Source organism: Babylonia areolata, chromosome 31 (genome assembly GCF_041734735.1).
Source record: "Babylonia areolata isolate BAREFJ2019XMU chromosome 31, ASM4173473v1, whole genome shotgun sequence".
NCBI lineage: Eukaryota > Metazoa > Mollusca > Gastropoda > Neogastropoda > Buccinidae > Babylonia > Babylonia areolata.
This window is the reverse complement of record NC_134906.1, coordinates 22,012,557-22,030,056: the sequence shown is the minus strand read 5'-3', so window position 1 is coordinate 22,030,056 and position 17,500 is coordinate 22,012,557. Positions and strand designations below refer to the sequence as shown.

At 45.5% G+C, this 17,500-nt stretch overlaps 1 protein-coding gene across 1 annotated transcript in view; it reads right to left on the bottom strand.

The window, feature by feature from the left end:
* LOC143276047 (DNA (cytosine-5)-methyltransferase 1-like) overlaps positions 1–17,500 on the bottom strand; it is a 97,783-nt gene that overhangs the window by 22,450 nt on the left and 57,833 nt on the right. Inside the window, exons 18-26 of the mRNA XM_076580434.1 lie at positions 16,395–16,507; positions 14,484–14,598; positions 11,851–12,027; positions 10,275–10,447; positions 7,906–7,979; positions 4,728–4,846; positions 3,135–3,206; positions 2,688–2,760; positions 958–1,109 (exon numbers count right to left, since the gene is read on the bottom strand). Of these exons, the coding sequence (XP_076436549.1) occupies positions 958–1,109; positions 2,688–2,760; positions 3,135–3,206; positions 4,728–4,846; positions 7,906–7,979; positions 10,275–10,447; positions 11,851–12,027; positions 14,484–14,598; positions 16,395–16,507 (1,068 nt within the window). The remainder of the gene's footprint in view (positions 1–957; positions 1,110–2,687; positions 2,761–3,134; positions 3,207–4,727; positions 4,847–7,905; positions 7,980–10,274; positions 10,448–11,850; positions 12,028–14,483; positions 14,599–16,394; positions 16,508–17,500) is intronic.

Here is a 17,500-nt window from a genome sequence, read left to right as displayed (position 1 = left end):
CGCACGTTAAAGATCCTGTAATCCATGTCAGCGTCTGGTGGGTTATGGAAGCAAGAACATACCCAGCATGCACACCCCTGAAAGCGGAGTATGACTGCCTACATGGCGGGGTAAAAACGGTCATGCACGTAAAAAGCCCACTTGTGTACATGCGAGTGAACGTGGGAGTTGCAGCCCACGAACGCAGAAGAAGAAGAAGAAGAAGAAGGCAACACCATCAGAGTTCTGAATGATATCACGCATTTTTATTTAGAAGAAAAAAAACATCCATGTCATGCTGCCAACATTGTTGCTTTTGTTTGTATGTGTACTGAAGATTTTACAGTGAATCAGACACACAATAACTTGATTAGCTCATTAAGTGAAGTGGGGTGAAGACTGATACGTGGTACGAATTATCCTGTGACCCATCTGTTGTATGGCTTTGATACCCCAATGCTTATGGTTTTGACCCCCAATGTTCATGGCTTTGACCCCTATGTTCATGGCTTTGGGGGGAAAAAACCACACCCCCAACGTTCATGGCTTTGACCCCCCCCTGTGTTCATGGTTATGACCCCCTGTGTTCATGGCTTCTACCCCCTGTGTTCATGGCTTCGACGCCCAATCATTTATGGCTTTGACCCCCAACGTTCATGGTTTTGACCCCCAATCATTTATGGCTTTGACTTCCTTTGTTCATGGCTTTGACCCCAAACATTATGGCTGTGACCCCTGTGTTCATGGCTGTGACCCCCTTATGTTCATGGCTGTGACCCCCCTGTGTTCATGGCTTTGACCCCCAATGTTCATGGCTTTGACCCCAAAACATTAATGGTTTATGGCTTTGACTTCCTTTGTTCATGGCTTTGACCCCCCAAACGTTTAAGGCTTTGACTCCATACGCTAATATAGTTTTTGATCCCTATGTTCATGGCTTCAACCCCATACGTTCATGGCCTTGATTCAAACCCTTACGTTCATGGCTTTGCGCAGCAGCTCGTTGCAGTCGTCGGTGAAGACGACGGCGTCCGGGTTGTTGAGCTGGTAGGCCTTGGCCGCGGGGCCCCCGTTCTCTATGGCCCACAGACACTGCGCCACGCCCGCCTGGTGGAGACCCTCCGACAGCCCTGACCACACATAGTACAGGGAACCTGGTGGTACACCGCCTCACAACTTCCCGTTTTCTTTTGTTAGAATAAGAATCGATGCGATGGGCGCAATAGCCGAGTGATTAAAGCGTTGGACTTTTCAATCTGAGGGTCCCAGGTTCGAATCTCGGTAACAGCGCCTGGTGGGTGAAGGGTGGAGATGTTTCCCGATCTCCCAGGTCAACATATGTGCATACCTGCTAATGCCTGAACCGCCTTTGTGTGTATACGCAAGCAGAAGATCAAATACGCACGTTAAAGATCCTGTAATCCATGTCGGCGTTCAGTGGGTTATGAAACATGAACATACCCAGCACACACCCCTCCGAAAACGAAGTATGGCTGCCTACATGGCAAGGTTAAAAATGGTCATACACGTAAAAGCCCACTCATGTACATACGAGGGAATGTGGGAGTGCAGCACACGAACGAAGAAGAAGAAGAAGAAGAAGAATCAATGTCACCTGGACAAAAACAAACTCACACACACACACACACACACACAGTCACTCATACACACGCACATGCTGCAATGGTTGTTCGCATAGAGTACAAAAAACATCAGAATAAAATGACAAGTCTTGGTGTCAGTCCTGCATGAGAAACTCCAGAAACTGTTCCTCGTTCAAGTCTTGGCCTTCAGCGACATCGCCAACAGCCACAGGTTCGTCTGCTGCCGAGTCACCGTCTCTGGAACCATGTGTCTCACTGCCAACACTTTCCCACTGTCGTGGGACCGCTCACCAGTGTCTAAAAAGATTCATCGTCATCTTCACCAATACCAGGACCGCAGCCAGCAGTCGTGACAGCTTCTTCTTCTTTTTCTGCGTTCACTCGTATGCACACGAGTGGGCTTTTACGTGTATGACCGTTTTTACCCCGCCATGCAGGCAGCCATACTCCATTTTCGGGGGTGTGCATGCTGGGTATGTTCTTGTTTCCATAACCCACCGAACGCTGACATGGATTACAGGATCTTTAACGTGCGTATTTGATCTTCTGCTTGCATATACACACGAAGGGGGTTCAGGCACTAGCAGGTCTGCACATATGTTGACCTGGGAGATCGGAAAAATCTCCACCCTTTACCCACCAGGCGCCGTCACCGTGATTCGAACCCGGGACCCTCAGATTGAAAGTCCAACGCTTTAACCACTCGGCTATTGCGCCCGTCGACAGCTTCAGTACTTGCTGAAGTTGAGGGATGCACCATCTTGTCGAGTGAGCGAGAAGGCAAAGCTGGGTGACTGTACACTTGCATGTACTGTACTCAAACAATGGCATTCTCAGCCACGCTAAAAGTACAGATGCACTTTTGGATGACCGTAGAACAGTGCTGTGCCGCTTAGTTTCGCACAAGACCTTAACCTATGAACGACATTAACCTATGAACTACGATTTTTTAAACTCAAAGCACAGTAGTGAAGCATGCACATGAGGTATGCTTTTGTGTACCTTAGCATAGAAAGAGTTAATCAAATTTGACACTAAAAAAGACTGTAAACCATATAAAAAATCATTAAAAAAAAAAAAGAAGAAAAAAAAAGCCCAACTCACCCCCACATCCTGCAAAAACATCCAAGGCTCGAAGCTTACGGACGCCATGTTCCCCATCAAGGTCAGAGGTCACCTGTTGTGAGAGGTCAGAGGTCACCTGTTGTGAGAGGTCAGAGGTCACCTGTTGTGTCGGGTCAGATGCCTGCTTTTTTCTTCTTCCATTTTCATGGATGATGCCCACTGTTATTGCTTCCATTTTCCAAGAAAAAGCCTGCTATATAGGTATTTTTGCTTGTTTGTTTTCTTGGACAATACCTGCTGTTATTTTCCTTTTTCAAGGATAATGCCTACTATCAATTTTTTCACATTCATGTCCATGCGTAATGCCTTTTTTTTCTTTTCTTTTTTTTTTTTTTCACTTCCATGAATGATGCCCACTATTTTTTTTTTTTTTTTCATTTTTTTATCTCTGTTTTTTCATTTTCTCTGATGATTCCCGTCACCTACCTTCTGCTCGGCAGCCAATGATAACGCTGCTGGCGGCAACGCCTGAAACTGCTTGAAACGTGGGACGTAGGCCTGTGAGGAAAAACAAAACAAAAAAGACACTTTGGATTGTCAAACCTTGATGAGGAATTATATGATATTTGGTTTTGGGGGGGGTGGGGTGGGGGGGTCAGGAGTGGCGGAATACTCCTTTTTTTTTTTTTTTTGGTGTGGTGAGTAAGGCAAGTGTATAAAGTGATACATCTTTATCAAAGATCAATCTATCACACACACACACCGCTATACACACAGTCACACACATCATTCTCCCTACACACACACCACACACAACCATATGTCCTCCTCCCTACACACACACACATCCTCGTCCTCCCTACACACACATACACACAGAGGACGTCATTGGCCTGGGTGCAGTAGAAGACATCGCGTGACCGCCACCCCCCTCCCACACATACACACACACACACAGAGTCCAGGGTCATCAGGTTGGCCACACTCAACCCCCTTCCCCCCATCTCACCACCACCTCCTTCCCCCGACACACACCCACACATACATAGAGGCCGTCACTGACCTGTGTACAGTAGAAGACATCTCGTGACCCCCACCCACCCCCCACCCACACACACACAGAGTCCAAGTCAGGGTCATCAGGTTGGCCACACTCAACCCCCTTCCCCCCATCTCACCAACACCTCCCCCCCACCCCCCAACACACACCCACTGCACACATGACTGTCACTGACCTGAGTGCAGTAGAAGACATCTCGTGACCACCACCCCCAGCCCCCCCCACACACAGAGCCCAGGTCAGGGTCATCAGGTTGGCCACACTCAACCCCCTTCCCCCCATCTCACCACCACCTCCTTCCCCCGACACACACCCACACATACATAGAGGCCGTCACTGACCTGTGTACAGTAGAAGACATCTCGTGACCCCCCCAGGCCCCCCCACACACAGAGCCCAGGTCAGCGTCATCAGGTTGGCCACACTCAACCCCCTTCCCCCCATCTCACCACCACCTCCCCCCTCCCAACACACACCCACACACACAAAGAGGCCGTCACTGACCTGTGTACAGTAGAAGACATCTCGTGACCGCCCCCCCACCCCCCACACACAGAGTCCAGGTCAGGGTCATCAGGTTGGCCACACTCAACCCCCTTCCCCCCATCTCACCACCACCTCCCCCCCCCCCAACACACACCCACTACACACATAGAGGCTGCCACTGACCTGAGTACAGTAGAAGACATCTCGTGACCCCCCCAGGCCCCCCCACACACAGAGCCCAGGTCAGCGTCATCAGGTTGGCCACACTCAACCCCCTTCCCCCCATCTCACCAACACCTCCCCCCCTTCCCCCCAAACACACACCCACACACACATAGAGGCCGTCACTGACCTGTGTACAGTAGAAGACATCTCGTGACCACCCCCCCCAGCCCCACACCCCACACACAGAGCCCAGATCAGGGTCATCAGGTTGGCCACACTCAACCCCCTTCCCCCCATCTCACCACCACCACCACCCCCACTCCCCCCCCCAACACACACCCACTACACACATAGAGACTGTCACTGACCTGAGTGCAGTAGAAGACATCTTGGGACTGCCCACACACAGAGTCCAGGTCAGGGTCATCTGGGCAGGCAACCACCACCCTGCACCGGCCTTCCACCAGGGAAAACGCCACCTCTGTCTCTGCACCGTCACCGTCAGAGTGTGTGTGTGTGTGAGAGAGAGAGAGAGAGAGAGAGAGAGAGAGAGAGAGAGAGTGTGTGTGTGTGTGTGAGAGAGAGAGAGAGAGCGAGAGGAGAGAGAGAGAGAGAGAGAGAGTGTGTGTGTGTGTGTGTGAGTGTGTGTGTGTGTGTGAGTGTGTGTGTGTGTGTGTGTGTGTCTGTGAGTGAAAGAGAGAGAGAGTGTGTGTGTGTGTGTGTGTGTGAGAGAGAGAGAGAGAGTGTGTGTGTGTGTGTGAGATAGGGAGAGGTGGAGAGAGAGAATGAGATAGAGAGAGAGAGGTGGGAGAGTATGTGTGAGTGAGTGAGTGAGAGTGTGTGTGAATGACTGAGAGAGAGAGAGTGTGTGAGTGTGTGTGTAATAGAGAGAGAGAGAGAGAGAGAGAGAGAGTGTGTGTGTGTGTGTGTGTGTGTGAGTGTGTGTGTAAGAGAGAACACTGAACACTGAAATGTTTAATGTCATCAGCTGTAAAGCTCTGGTGACACAGTAGGTACAAACAAAATGGTGCAAAACAAATAAAATGGTTGAAACAATTGAAACAAAATAAACTTAAAAGAGATTAACAACACTTCGGCACTTAGTCATTAGCATAATGCACATGTGACAGGGGGGATAATGTGCCTTTTTACCAGTCGTTCGTCTCCAAGGTTTGGACAGTACACAGCAACAAAGTACATATAAATCATATAATAAAAATTTACGCACATAACATCAACACACATCATATCAATACAAACACATACTAAAGTACACATAAATCATGGAATAATTATTTATGCCTGAACATCAAAACCCATCATATCATACGAACACATATAATTACATTGTCGAGATTGACCATCTAAATGTAATCCTTCCTTTTTATCTATGCTTTTTTCCTCACAGAACCCATCCTAATTTTTAATTGATTAATCAGTATTTGGACCGATGATGGACGTTTTCCGTTTATGTCAATCTGTGATATAAGCCGAGTGTTATCCCTCAGTAACTAGTTTCAACACTCGGCTTATATCACAGATTGACATAAGTTTACATTTGGGCCAACAGCAAAGTGAGAGCTGTATTATCAATGGTTTCTCCAGTCAATGGGAAATCATTTACAGCTTAGTCTTTTGTGAAGGACTATGACTCTCAAACTAGGAGGCAAAAATGCACTGGCTCTTAGTGCTGCAGCCTTGTGGGCTAGTTGGCCTTTGGGAGCCATCCCAACGCCGACTGTCCTAAAACCCTCTTGGCCGAGAGAGTGGGGATGTAACTTGGGCAAGACACTCTCCACTATAATCAAATTCCAGCCCAAATAGTCGGAACAGCAGTTGCCTCCTCTGCTGTTCTGATGGTCATAGTCGGACACAACTGACTATCATATATATATATATATGTACTGCCTCGGATACGTATTTTGCAAGTGAAAGTATCACATCTTCATTTTCTGTCATCAATATACTGAACAAACCTTTTCTCTACGCTGGAGCTGTATTGAAAAGGGTACAGTTTTTTTTTCTCACAATTATATCATATCTTTTGCAGTTAAATATGAAATAATTTTCATCTTCGTGGCTTTCACCATGCACTGGGCAAGGAGATGTTGCTACGTCTGAATCGAACCATCTTCTACTGGCATTCGGTCCAAGTGCTCTCAATCTGAGCCTAGCAAAGCAGATTTTATGCCATTTATTTGTTACGATCTTAATATACTTCTCTGTTTGAAAAATTGATTTAAATGAATAGAACCATTGTTTGTAAAAGAGAGAGAGAGAGAGAGAGAGAGAGAGAGGGTGTGTATGTGTTTGTGTGTGTGAAAGAGAGTATCTGAGGGTGTGTGTAAGAGAGAGTGTGTATGAGAGAGACAGAGACAGAGAGTTGAAGCCCACGAACGCAGAAGAAGAAGAAGAACTACTGTCACTTGCAAAATATACTGCCGAAGCGAATAACATGCGACGAAAAAACAACAATAATAAAATAGTATCATGTGTTGTTCATTGTGAAAATTGAAATCTGTGTTGTCATTCTCATATGGAAAATATTTATGTTATACATTTATATATGCTTTTGTTTTTATTTCTCACTACATGCCATTACTTTGAATGGATGGTCGAACTGCACTTTGTTGCACAGATTGATTGATTTCGTTTTGGCTTTGGTTTTCATCAATATTACTACTATTGATGCATGTTGTTATTTGTATTATGAACCCCCATGTCATTTGGGCTGTAAAGCTATTGACATTAAAGTGTTCAGTGTTCTTTCCCTGCCACAGGCGACTTCAGCAGACTTAAATAGCGCACCGCTTAGCTGACTTTAGTTGACGTCCAGGGGTCATGTTAAAAGGACCGTATTTCACATTGTAACAAATCTTGACAGATGCAGCCAGTTTCTAATGCAACAGAACAATGACCGACCTATGTCCCTGCCCTTGTTTGAACAAGTCTGTTGCGTCGTACTGTATGGTTGCGAGGCATGGACACTGACGGCCGAAACTGAAAGGAAGATCCAGGCCTTCGAGAACAAATGCCTGAGGAAGCTCCTTCAAATTCCCTGGATCGAGCACAGGACCAATGAACATGTACGGAGTAGAAGTGAGAACCTTGCTGGACCTCAGGAACCTCTCCTTTCAACTGTGAAGAGACACAAGCTGATATGGTTTGGACACAACACTCGACACATCAGCTTGTCCAAAACAATCATGCAAGGCACCATCGAGGGCGGGAGAAGAAGAGGAAGACAGCGGAAGAACTGGCATGAGAACATCAAACAATGGACCGGACTCCACACACGTGAGCTGCTGCCAGCAGCTGCCGACAGAGACAGATGGAGAAGGGAGGTTGCGTCTGCGGTCCTCAGGCTTCCCCCAACGACTACTTCGTAGTTATGGGCCTGAGGTTGAGGTTGAGGTTGTGTTGTTTTCACATGAACCGAAGCCCGTGGTCCAAAACATTTGGCACTGGGGAGTGTTCTTCACACAGACACATGGTGGTGAAAGAGTTAAGGACAGAAAGGGAGAGGGGTACAGACGGTACACTCACCTTCCTCACTCCACAACACCATGTTCAGATCACACTTGTACGCCCACTCCATTCCCAGATGAGTATCCTCCGGCCTACACACACCAAGTCAATGCAACTAACCTTTTGCTAATATTAACCATTTTCTGGCCGACACACACACCAAGTCGATGCAACTAACTTTTTGCCAATATTAACCATTTTCTGGCCGACACACACCAAGTCCATGCAATCAACCGTTTGTCAATTCTAACTCCTTTCCCCAGCCTACATATACCAAGTCAATGTAATCAACAACTTATTAATATTAACCCTCTCCTGGCTAACACACACAAAGTCAATGCAATCAACTATTGGTCAATATTAACCCTCTTTTGGCCTACATACAAAAGTCAATGCAATCAACCGTCTGTCAGTTTTAACTTTTTTCCCAGCCTACATATACAGTGTCAATGCAATCAACCATTTGTTAACATTAACCCTTTTCTGGCTTACATACACAAGTCAATGCAACCAACCTTTTGTCAGTATTAATAATTTCCTGTCCTACACACACTAAGTCATTACAATCGCCCATTTGTCAATGATTAACCTTTCCTGGCCTACACACACTAAGTCAATGCTGTCAACCACTGTTAACATTAAACCTTTCCCAACATATAAACACAAAGCCAATGCAGTCAACTGTTTGTCAATATTAACCCTTTCCTGGCCGACACACACCAAGTCATTACAATCAACCATTTGTCAATGATAAACCTGTCCCGGCCTACACACACGAAGTCAATGCAATCAACTGTTTAAGTTCACATCAACCCTTTCTCAGCCTACACACACCAAGTCAATGCAATCTACTGTTTGTTCACATCAACCCTTTCTCAGCCTACACACACCAAGTCAATGCAATCTACTGTTTGTTCACATCAACCCTTTCTCAGCCTACACACACCAAGTCAATGCAATCTACTGTTTGTTCATATCAACCCTTTCTCAACCTACACACACCAAGTCAATGCAATCTACTGTTTGTTCATATCAACCCTTTCTCAACCTACACACACCAAGTCAATGCAATCTACTGTTTGTTCATATCAACCCTTTCTCAGCCTACACACACCAAGTCAATGCATTCAACTGTTTGTCAGTTTTAACTCTTTTTCTCATCCTACATATACCATGTCAATGTAATGAACCATTTGCCAATATTAACCTTTCCCAGCCTACACACACAAAGTCAATGCAATCAACCACTGGTCAATATTAACCCTCTCCCGGCCTAAACATACCAAGTCAAAGCAATCAACCATTTGTCCCTGTTAAACAATACAAGTGTGCTGCGTATCCCTTGGGCCAACAACTGCCTGCAAGTACATGTGCACTTCTATAGACCAGGATCACAAGAAGTTTCAGAGTAAAAGAAACAAAAACAACAACAACAACAAAAAACACACAAAAAAACCCCAGTCTGGCTCCGCGACTAAGCCATTATTGTCGTTAGTAGGGGGCTTAGTAGGTGGTGCCCTAAGTACGTTAAAACAGAACAGGCACCACCGAACACCACTGAAGTAACTCAGCAGCAGTGCAGGGTCTCCTGTGGTGTGTGGCCTCCTGGCAACCTAACATCGATGGTTCCCTGTGGACTGCCGACGATGGAACTGCAACGGACGAACCCGGGTTTTGCCGTGTATGGGGGAATCTAAGTGAGCAGTGTGGGAGTAATGCCACTGAAACGGTGCAGATGATGGGGCAGCAAAAAAAAAAAGCAACAACCAAAAACAAACAAACAAACAAACAAAAAAAAAAACAAGAGAGGCAAGGCCTTCAAGACTCACTTGTGATAAATTAAGTCCCCTAGCATTAATTACAGAGTAATTTCCCTTTTTTACTATCTGCACCAAAATGTTTGCAAAATAAATAAAAATTCCATGCTTAGCAAAAGAAGTTCCTGTTTGAACGAAAAATGATAATAATCACTCCTCTTGTTGTTGTGTCAGAATAAGAGGTCAAAGTCAAGTTTAGAGAATACAAAAAATATAAATATAACAGTAAATGCATTTTGCATGTAATTAGGCTTCTTTTTTATTTTTTTTGTGCCCATCCCAGAGTTGCAATATTGTTTTAAACAAGATGACTGGAAAGAACTGAATTTTGCCTATTTTTATGCCTAATTTGGTGTCAGCTGACAAAGCATTTGCAGAGAAAATGTCAATGTTAAAGTTTACCACGGACACACAGACACACACACACACACACAGACAACCGAACACCGGGTTAAAACATAGACTCACTTTGTTTACACAAGTGAGTAAAAAAAAAACCTGGATACCTTGTTTCGGCAGAAGCATCAGTGACAGCTAAAAATGAACGAAGAACACCCCACACTCGCTCACCTGTAAAATTTTCGGACTCTGATCCTCAGTTCCGACACGTCCACCGTCGTCGAGTTTGGGCAGAAGATGCGCTCGATGCGACCGATGCGGAACGGCTCTGGACAGTCGTTGTTGGACCCTTTCACAAACTCCGTCTTTCTGTACGCTTCTGGGTACAGGTCCTCTTTGTTTTCCTGCAATAGATAGCACGCTCTTTGCCGTGTTCATTTATTTTATCTGGGTGCATGTCGTCTTTCTCCAACGTTTTCTGCACAATGTCCTTTTTATTCATTCAGCTGGGTGCATGTCGTTTTACTGAAATACTTTATGCCCATTCAATGTCCTTTGTATTTATCTATCTGGGTACATGTCGTCTTCCTTCAACACTTTCTGAACAATGTCTCCTATCTATTTATTAATCTGGTTACATGTCGTTTTTCTGCAACACTTTATACACACTCCACTGAATGATAATATTTGTATTTGTATTTCTTTTTATCACAACAGATTTCTCACAGAAAAAGAAGACGACTGACCAAGAAAAGGACCACCCCACCTTTCTGAAGTCCGCCCTGGTTTCACTGAAAAAGAAGATGACTTGACCAAGAAAAGGACCACCCCACCTTTCTGAAGTCCGCCCTGGTTTCACTGAAAAAGAAGACGACTGACCAAGAAAAGGGCCACCCCACCTTTCTCACCACCCTGGTTTCACAGAAAAAGACGACAACTGACCAAGAAAAGGACCACCCCACCTTTCTGAAGTCCACCCTGGTTTCACTGAAAAAGACGACGACTGACCAAGAAAAGGACCACCCCACCTTTCTCTCCACCCTGGTTTCACTGAAAAAGACGACGACTGACCAAGAAAAGGACCACCCCACCTTTCTGAAGTCCGCCCTGGTTTCACTGAAAAAGAAGACGACTGACCAAGAAAAGGACCACCCCACCTTTCTCTCCACCCTGGTTTCACTGAAAAAGAAGACGACTGACCAAGAAAAGGGCCACCCCACCTTTCTCTCCACCCTGGTTTCACTGAAAAAGAAAGCGACTGACCAAAAAAAGGACCACCCCACCTTTCTGAAGTCCGCCCTGGTTTCACTGAAAAAGAAGACGACTGACCAAGAAAAGGACCACCCCACCTTTCTGAAGTCCGCCCTGGTTTCACTGAAAAAGAAGACGTCTGACCAAGAAAAGGACCACCCCACCTTTCTGAAGTCTGCCCTGGTTTCACAGAAAAAGAAGACGACTGACCAAGAAAAGGACCACCCCACCTTTCTCTCCACCCTGGTTTCACTGAAAAACACGACGACTGACTAAGAAAAGGACCACCCCACCTTTCTGAAGTCCGCCCTGGTTTCACTGAAAAAGAAGATGACTTGACCAAGAAAAGGACCACCCCACCTTTCTGAAGTCCACCCTGGTTTCACAGAAAAAGAAGACGTCTGACCAAGAAAAGGCCCACCCCACCTTTCTCTCCACCCTGGTTTCACTGAAAAAGACGACGACTGACCAAAAAAAGGACCACCCCACCTTTCTGAAGTCCGCCCTGGTTTCACTGAAAAAGAAGATGACTTGACCAAGAAAAGGTCCACCCCACCTTTCTCTCCACCCTGGTCTCGCAGGGTGCCTGTGGCTGGGTGGGGACGCCGAACGCCTGGGGCTGCAGGAAGCAGCAGTCCCCCACCCGGTACACGACCCCGTTGCGCCGCACGTTGTCGAAACACAGATTGTTGTTCCCCTCCTCCACCACGCTGCCAACGCTCGTCTCCTCCCTCTGCGACAAAACCAGCAGTGCTTTAAGGTGGCGCCAGGCGTAGATTTTGGGGGTATTTTTGTTTCTCAGCTTCCATGTGAGCTATCATTATGACATTTAGCAGAAAGAGTGAACACATCATAGGTATGCCACACACTAAGTTTTAAATGGATAGCATGATCAGATTAAAAGTTATGAATATATTACTTTTTGCAAAGGGTCGCCAAAGTTTGTGCTTCAATTCTCACATAAGCTCCCTCTCTAAAAAGTTTTAGATGTTACAGAGTCTTACATCACTGACCAGAGAGTGCAAAAAAACATGCAAGTTCTTGTATAAACCTGAAAATTGTTTACTCACCACACAATGAAAGAAGGCGAACATTTTTCTTGCAGTGACTATTCACATCACACACATATATCTTGGAAACTAATTGAGATACAAAATCCCTGATGGTCTCCTTGCATTCAGCAGCCTTTTTGACATTTGTATGCAAAATTTGGTATTTTTTTGTATATGCCAAGTATTCTTTTGTTGCTGCAAACTTATGCATGTCAATGAAAAATCAACGCTTTGAGAAAACTGTGTTTAAAGTTTGGTATTCTCTCTCCTGATGGGCCAAGGCACAAAACAGGTAAGAGTCTTCAAAAAATGGTATCTTTTCAGGGTTTTGTTCATAGCACAATACGTAACCTTTAAGTGTGTTGTACTGTACTGCTGAACTGTACACATCCAGTAATATAAATCAATAGTATTATCATGTACCCCGCCATGTGCAGACTCCTTCCTATGTAACAAACTAGTTAGCAGTGCATTAAGTGTGTTGTACTGTACTGTTGCACTGTACACATCCAGTAATATATATTAACTCATTCTATACTGCCCGATGACTTCCTTCATTATACTCTCTGTACTGAGCTGTTTGTTCATGTTACAAGAAAAATATCTAAAAAAAAAAGAATGCAATTATATACAGTGGTGAAATTTTGTGATAATATAAAGAATAGAATGGACTAACATTTTGCAAAGTTTCAAAGCACTCACTTAATTATTGATTGATTTATCAAATTTTGAAGAAAAAAAAAATCAATGTTTTTCACAACCGACATAAAGGGGGTGAGATTTTTTCATATAACAAAAATTTTACAAATGTGGTCTTCTGTAACCATAGACACTTCCTAATTGTAGCAACTGAATGGGCAAATGCGTATGCACAGTGGATACCCACTATAGAATCAGTCTGCATTCAACTTTGAGCCACAGTACTTGCCGAAGTTGATGGAGATGCCATCTTGTTAAGTGAGTGAGTGAGAAGGGTGACTGTACGCTCACATGTATTGTACTCAAAGGCATTTTTAGCCACAATAAAAGTACAGGTGCACTTTTGAATGGCTGTAGAACAAGAGTTGTGCCGTTCACAAAACCATTAACCTATGAACTACGAATTTTTAAACTCGTGGTACACTATAGCGTACCACAGTAACAAAGCGTTGTGCGCATGAGGTACGCTATAGCGTACCTTAGTGCAGAAAGAGTTAATAGTATTATCATGTACCCTGCCATGTTCAGACTCCTTCCTCTGCGACAAACCAGTAATATGCATCACTAGTATCATTATGTACCCTGCCATGTGCAGACTGCTTTAGCGCACATGATCCCCAATTAGAAAGAGGCAGACGAGACAGGTACAGAAAAACATGCAAGAGTATGCAAAACCTGTGGTGTATAAGAAGATGGGTATCATTTTCTAGACAAATGCATCAGATATGAACATTTACGAGAAGTTTTGTTAACAGACATAAAGTCTGAATTTACAAATTTTGACGATACTGATAAAGTCAGTCAATGGTGTAATTAAAACCTTGTACAACCTTGACTAGCAAAATTCATATATGAATGTTTCAAAGAACATGCCACGTTTGAATTACATTGAATTTAGTTCAGTTTTTTTTTTTTTTTTTTTTTAAACCCTTTATTGTTGTGTCTATAAACCTTTCATTTTCGGTTTTCATGACCAATTCTTCTTCTTCTTCTGCGTTCACTCGTATGCACACGAATGGGCTTTTACGTGTTTGACCGTTTTTACCCCGCCATGTAGGCAGCCATACTCCGTTTTTGGGGGTGTGCATGCTGGGTATGTTCTTGTTTCCATAACCCACCGAACGCCGACATGGATTACAGGATCTTTAACGTGCGTATTTGATCTTCTGCTTGCATATACACATGAAGGGGGTTCAGGCACTAGCAGGTCTGCACATATGTTGACCTGGGAGATCGGAAAAATCTCCACCCTTTACCCAACAGGCGCCGTCACCGTGATTCGAACCCGGGACCCTCAGATTGACAGTCCAACGCTTTAACCACTCGGCTATTGCGCCCGTCTTCATGACCAATAAATATGATTCTGATTCATCCACAAAGTCACACACAACACACACACACAAACAACACACACACACACACACACACAACCACTCACCCTGGCCATCAGATCCAGACGATGACAGCTCAGACAGAAGCGGGGACCCAGCATGGCCGACAAATCCTCCTCCACCACCGGCGGGTCCTCAAAGCGAGCGAACTCGGGGTCATACCTGCCGTCAGACAGCCCACGTGACTTTACCTTTGTACTCGAGTGTTGGTGGTTTGGGAACGCTAATCATTCGGATGACACGATAAACCAAGGCCCCATGTGGAGCATGCACTCTGCACAACGTAAAAGAACCCACAGCAACAAAAGGGTTGTCCCTGGCAAAATGTTGTAGAAAAATCAGCTTATAGATGAAAACAAATAAAATTGCAGGCAGGAAAAGAAAAAAAAAAAAAAAAGAAGAAGAAAAAAAAAGGGGTGGCGCTCTCAGTGCAGCAACCGTGTATGACCGTTTTGTTTATTTACAGCAGCACACGCACACTTACACAGACACACTCACACATGAACACTCACACATGCACACTTACACAGACACAGGAACATGCGCTCACACAGACACACTCACACATGCACACTCACACATGCACACTCACACATACACAGGAGCACACTCACACAGGCACACTGACACAGGCACACTCACACAGACACACTGACACAGACACAGGAGCACACTGACACAGACACAGGAGCACATGCACACTGACACAGGCACACTCACACAGACACAGGAGCACATGCACACTCACACAGGCACAGGAGCACATGCACACTCACACAGACACAGGAGTACACGCACACTCACACAGACACAGGAGCACACTCACACAGACACAGGAGCACACTCACACAGACACAGGAGCACACTCACACAGACACAGGAGCACATGCACACTCACACAGACACAGGAGCACACTCACACAGACACAGGAGCACACTCACACAGACACAGGAGCACGCGCACACTCACACAGACACAGGAGCACACGCACACTCACACAGACACAGGAGCACACTCACACAGACACAGGAGCACGCGCACACTCACACAAACACAGGAGCACACGCACACTCACACAGACACAGGAGTACACGCACACTCACACAAACACAGGAGCACGCGCACACTCACACAGACACAGGAGCACACGCACACTCACACAGACACAGGAGCACATGCACACTCACACAGACACAGGAGCACACACACACTCACACAGACACAGGAGCACATGCACACTCACACAGACACAGGAGCACACACACACTCACACAGACACAGGAGCACACGCACACTCACACAGACACAGGAGCACTCACACAGACACAGGAGCACACGCACACTCACACAAACACACTCACACAGACACAGGAGCACATGCACACTCACACAGACACTGGAGCCCATGCACACTTACACAGACACAGGTGCACACTCACACAGACACAGGTGCACACTCACACAGACACAGGAGCACGCACACATTCTCACAGGCACAGGAACACATGCACACTCTCACAGACACAGGAGCACATGCACACTCACACAGACACAGGAGCACATGCACACAGATACAGGAGCACGCACACACTCACACAGACACAGGAGCACATGCACACTCACACAGACACAGGAACACAGACACAGGAGCACATGCACACTCACACAGACACAGGAGCACACTCACACAGACACAGGAGCACACTCACACAGACACAAGAGCACACTCACACAGACAGAGGAGCACGTGCACACACACACAAAGGAGCATGCACACACTCACACAGACACAGGCCACACAGACACAGGAACACACACACAGTCACAAAAACACAGAAGCACACTCACACAGACACAGGAGCACACGCACACAGTCACACACACACACTCACACAGACACAGTCACACACACTCACACAGACCAAACCAAGCACACAGAAAAAGCAAACACACAGACCACTTCTGATAGAAGAAGGACAGGTCGTCATCACTGGCGACGACACGATCATCGTCTGGGTTCTCCGCCCCTCCCTGCAGCGCCCAGTCCGACGGGGGAACTTTGTGCGTCACCTGGAGACACACACACATACACGCACACACAAACACACACTCTGTAAATCCTCACAGGCACCCCTCTCTCTCTGAGTCTCTCTCTCTCTCTCTCTCTCAAGTTTTAATGATCCTTTCACTCCTATTGGAGTATTGGTGGGTATGCAAAATGAGCTTGTTGTAGCCGTATTTCTGGTATGCCTGTACAAGCAAGTGTGTGCATCTGTGTGTGTCTGTACCTGTGTCAATGTGTGTCTGTGCGTGTGTATGTGTCTAGACACGAGGTACAGAAACCACACTTGGCTGGATACTTAACATCAACAACAGTAAATGTAATAACAGCAATAATAGCAGTAGCAATATGTTTTACTCATACAGTGCTTCCTCAGTGGCATTTAAACCAAGGTACAGGAACATTAAAAAAAAAAGAAGAAAAAAAAAGAAAGAGAATACAAACTCTGCACAAAGTGAAAGGACTCTTCAAGTTTCAAGTTTTATTTATCCTTTCACTCCTATTGGAGTATGGAGGATTACTGCAAAATAATGTTTTCATGCCCAGAACAAACATTTCCAAATACACAACAATGTCACATTAAAGGTGAGAAAACACAAATGTCTTTTAACTCTAAAAGTGTTGTTAGGCAACATTTGCAAATCTAATCATCTCCACACACACACACACACACACACATTCTCTCAAACAAACACTCACACTGCACACAAACTCACTCAAATAAATCACTTTCTCTTACACGCACACACACACACAAACACACACAAACAGTCACCACACACACAAACACACACACACAAACACACACACACACACACACAAACACACACTGTCACCACACACACACACACAGTCACCACACACACACACAAACACACACACACACACAGTCACCACACACACACACACAAACACACACACACAGTCACCACACACACACACACACACGCACACACACACACACAAACAGTCAACACACACACACACACACACAGTCACCA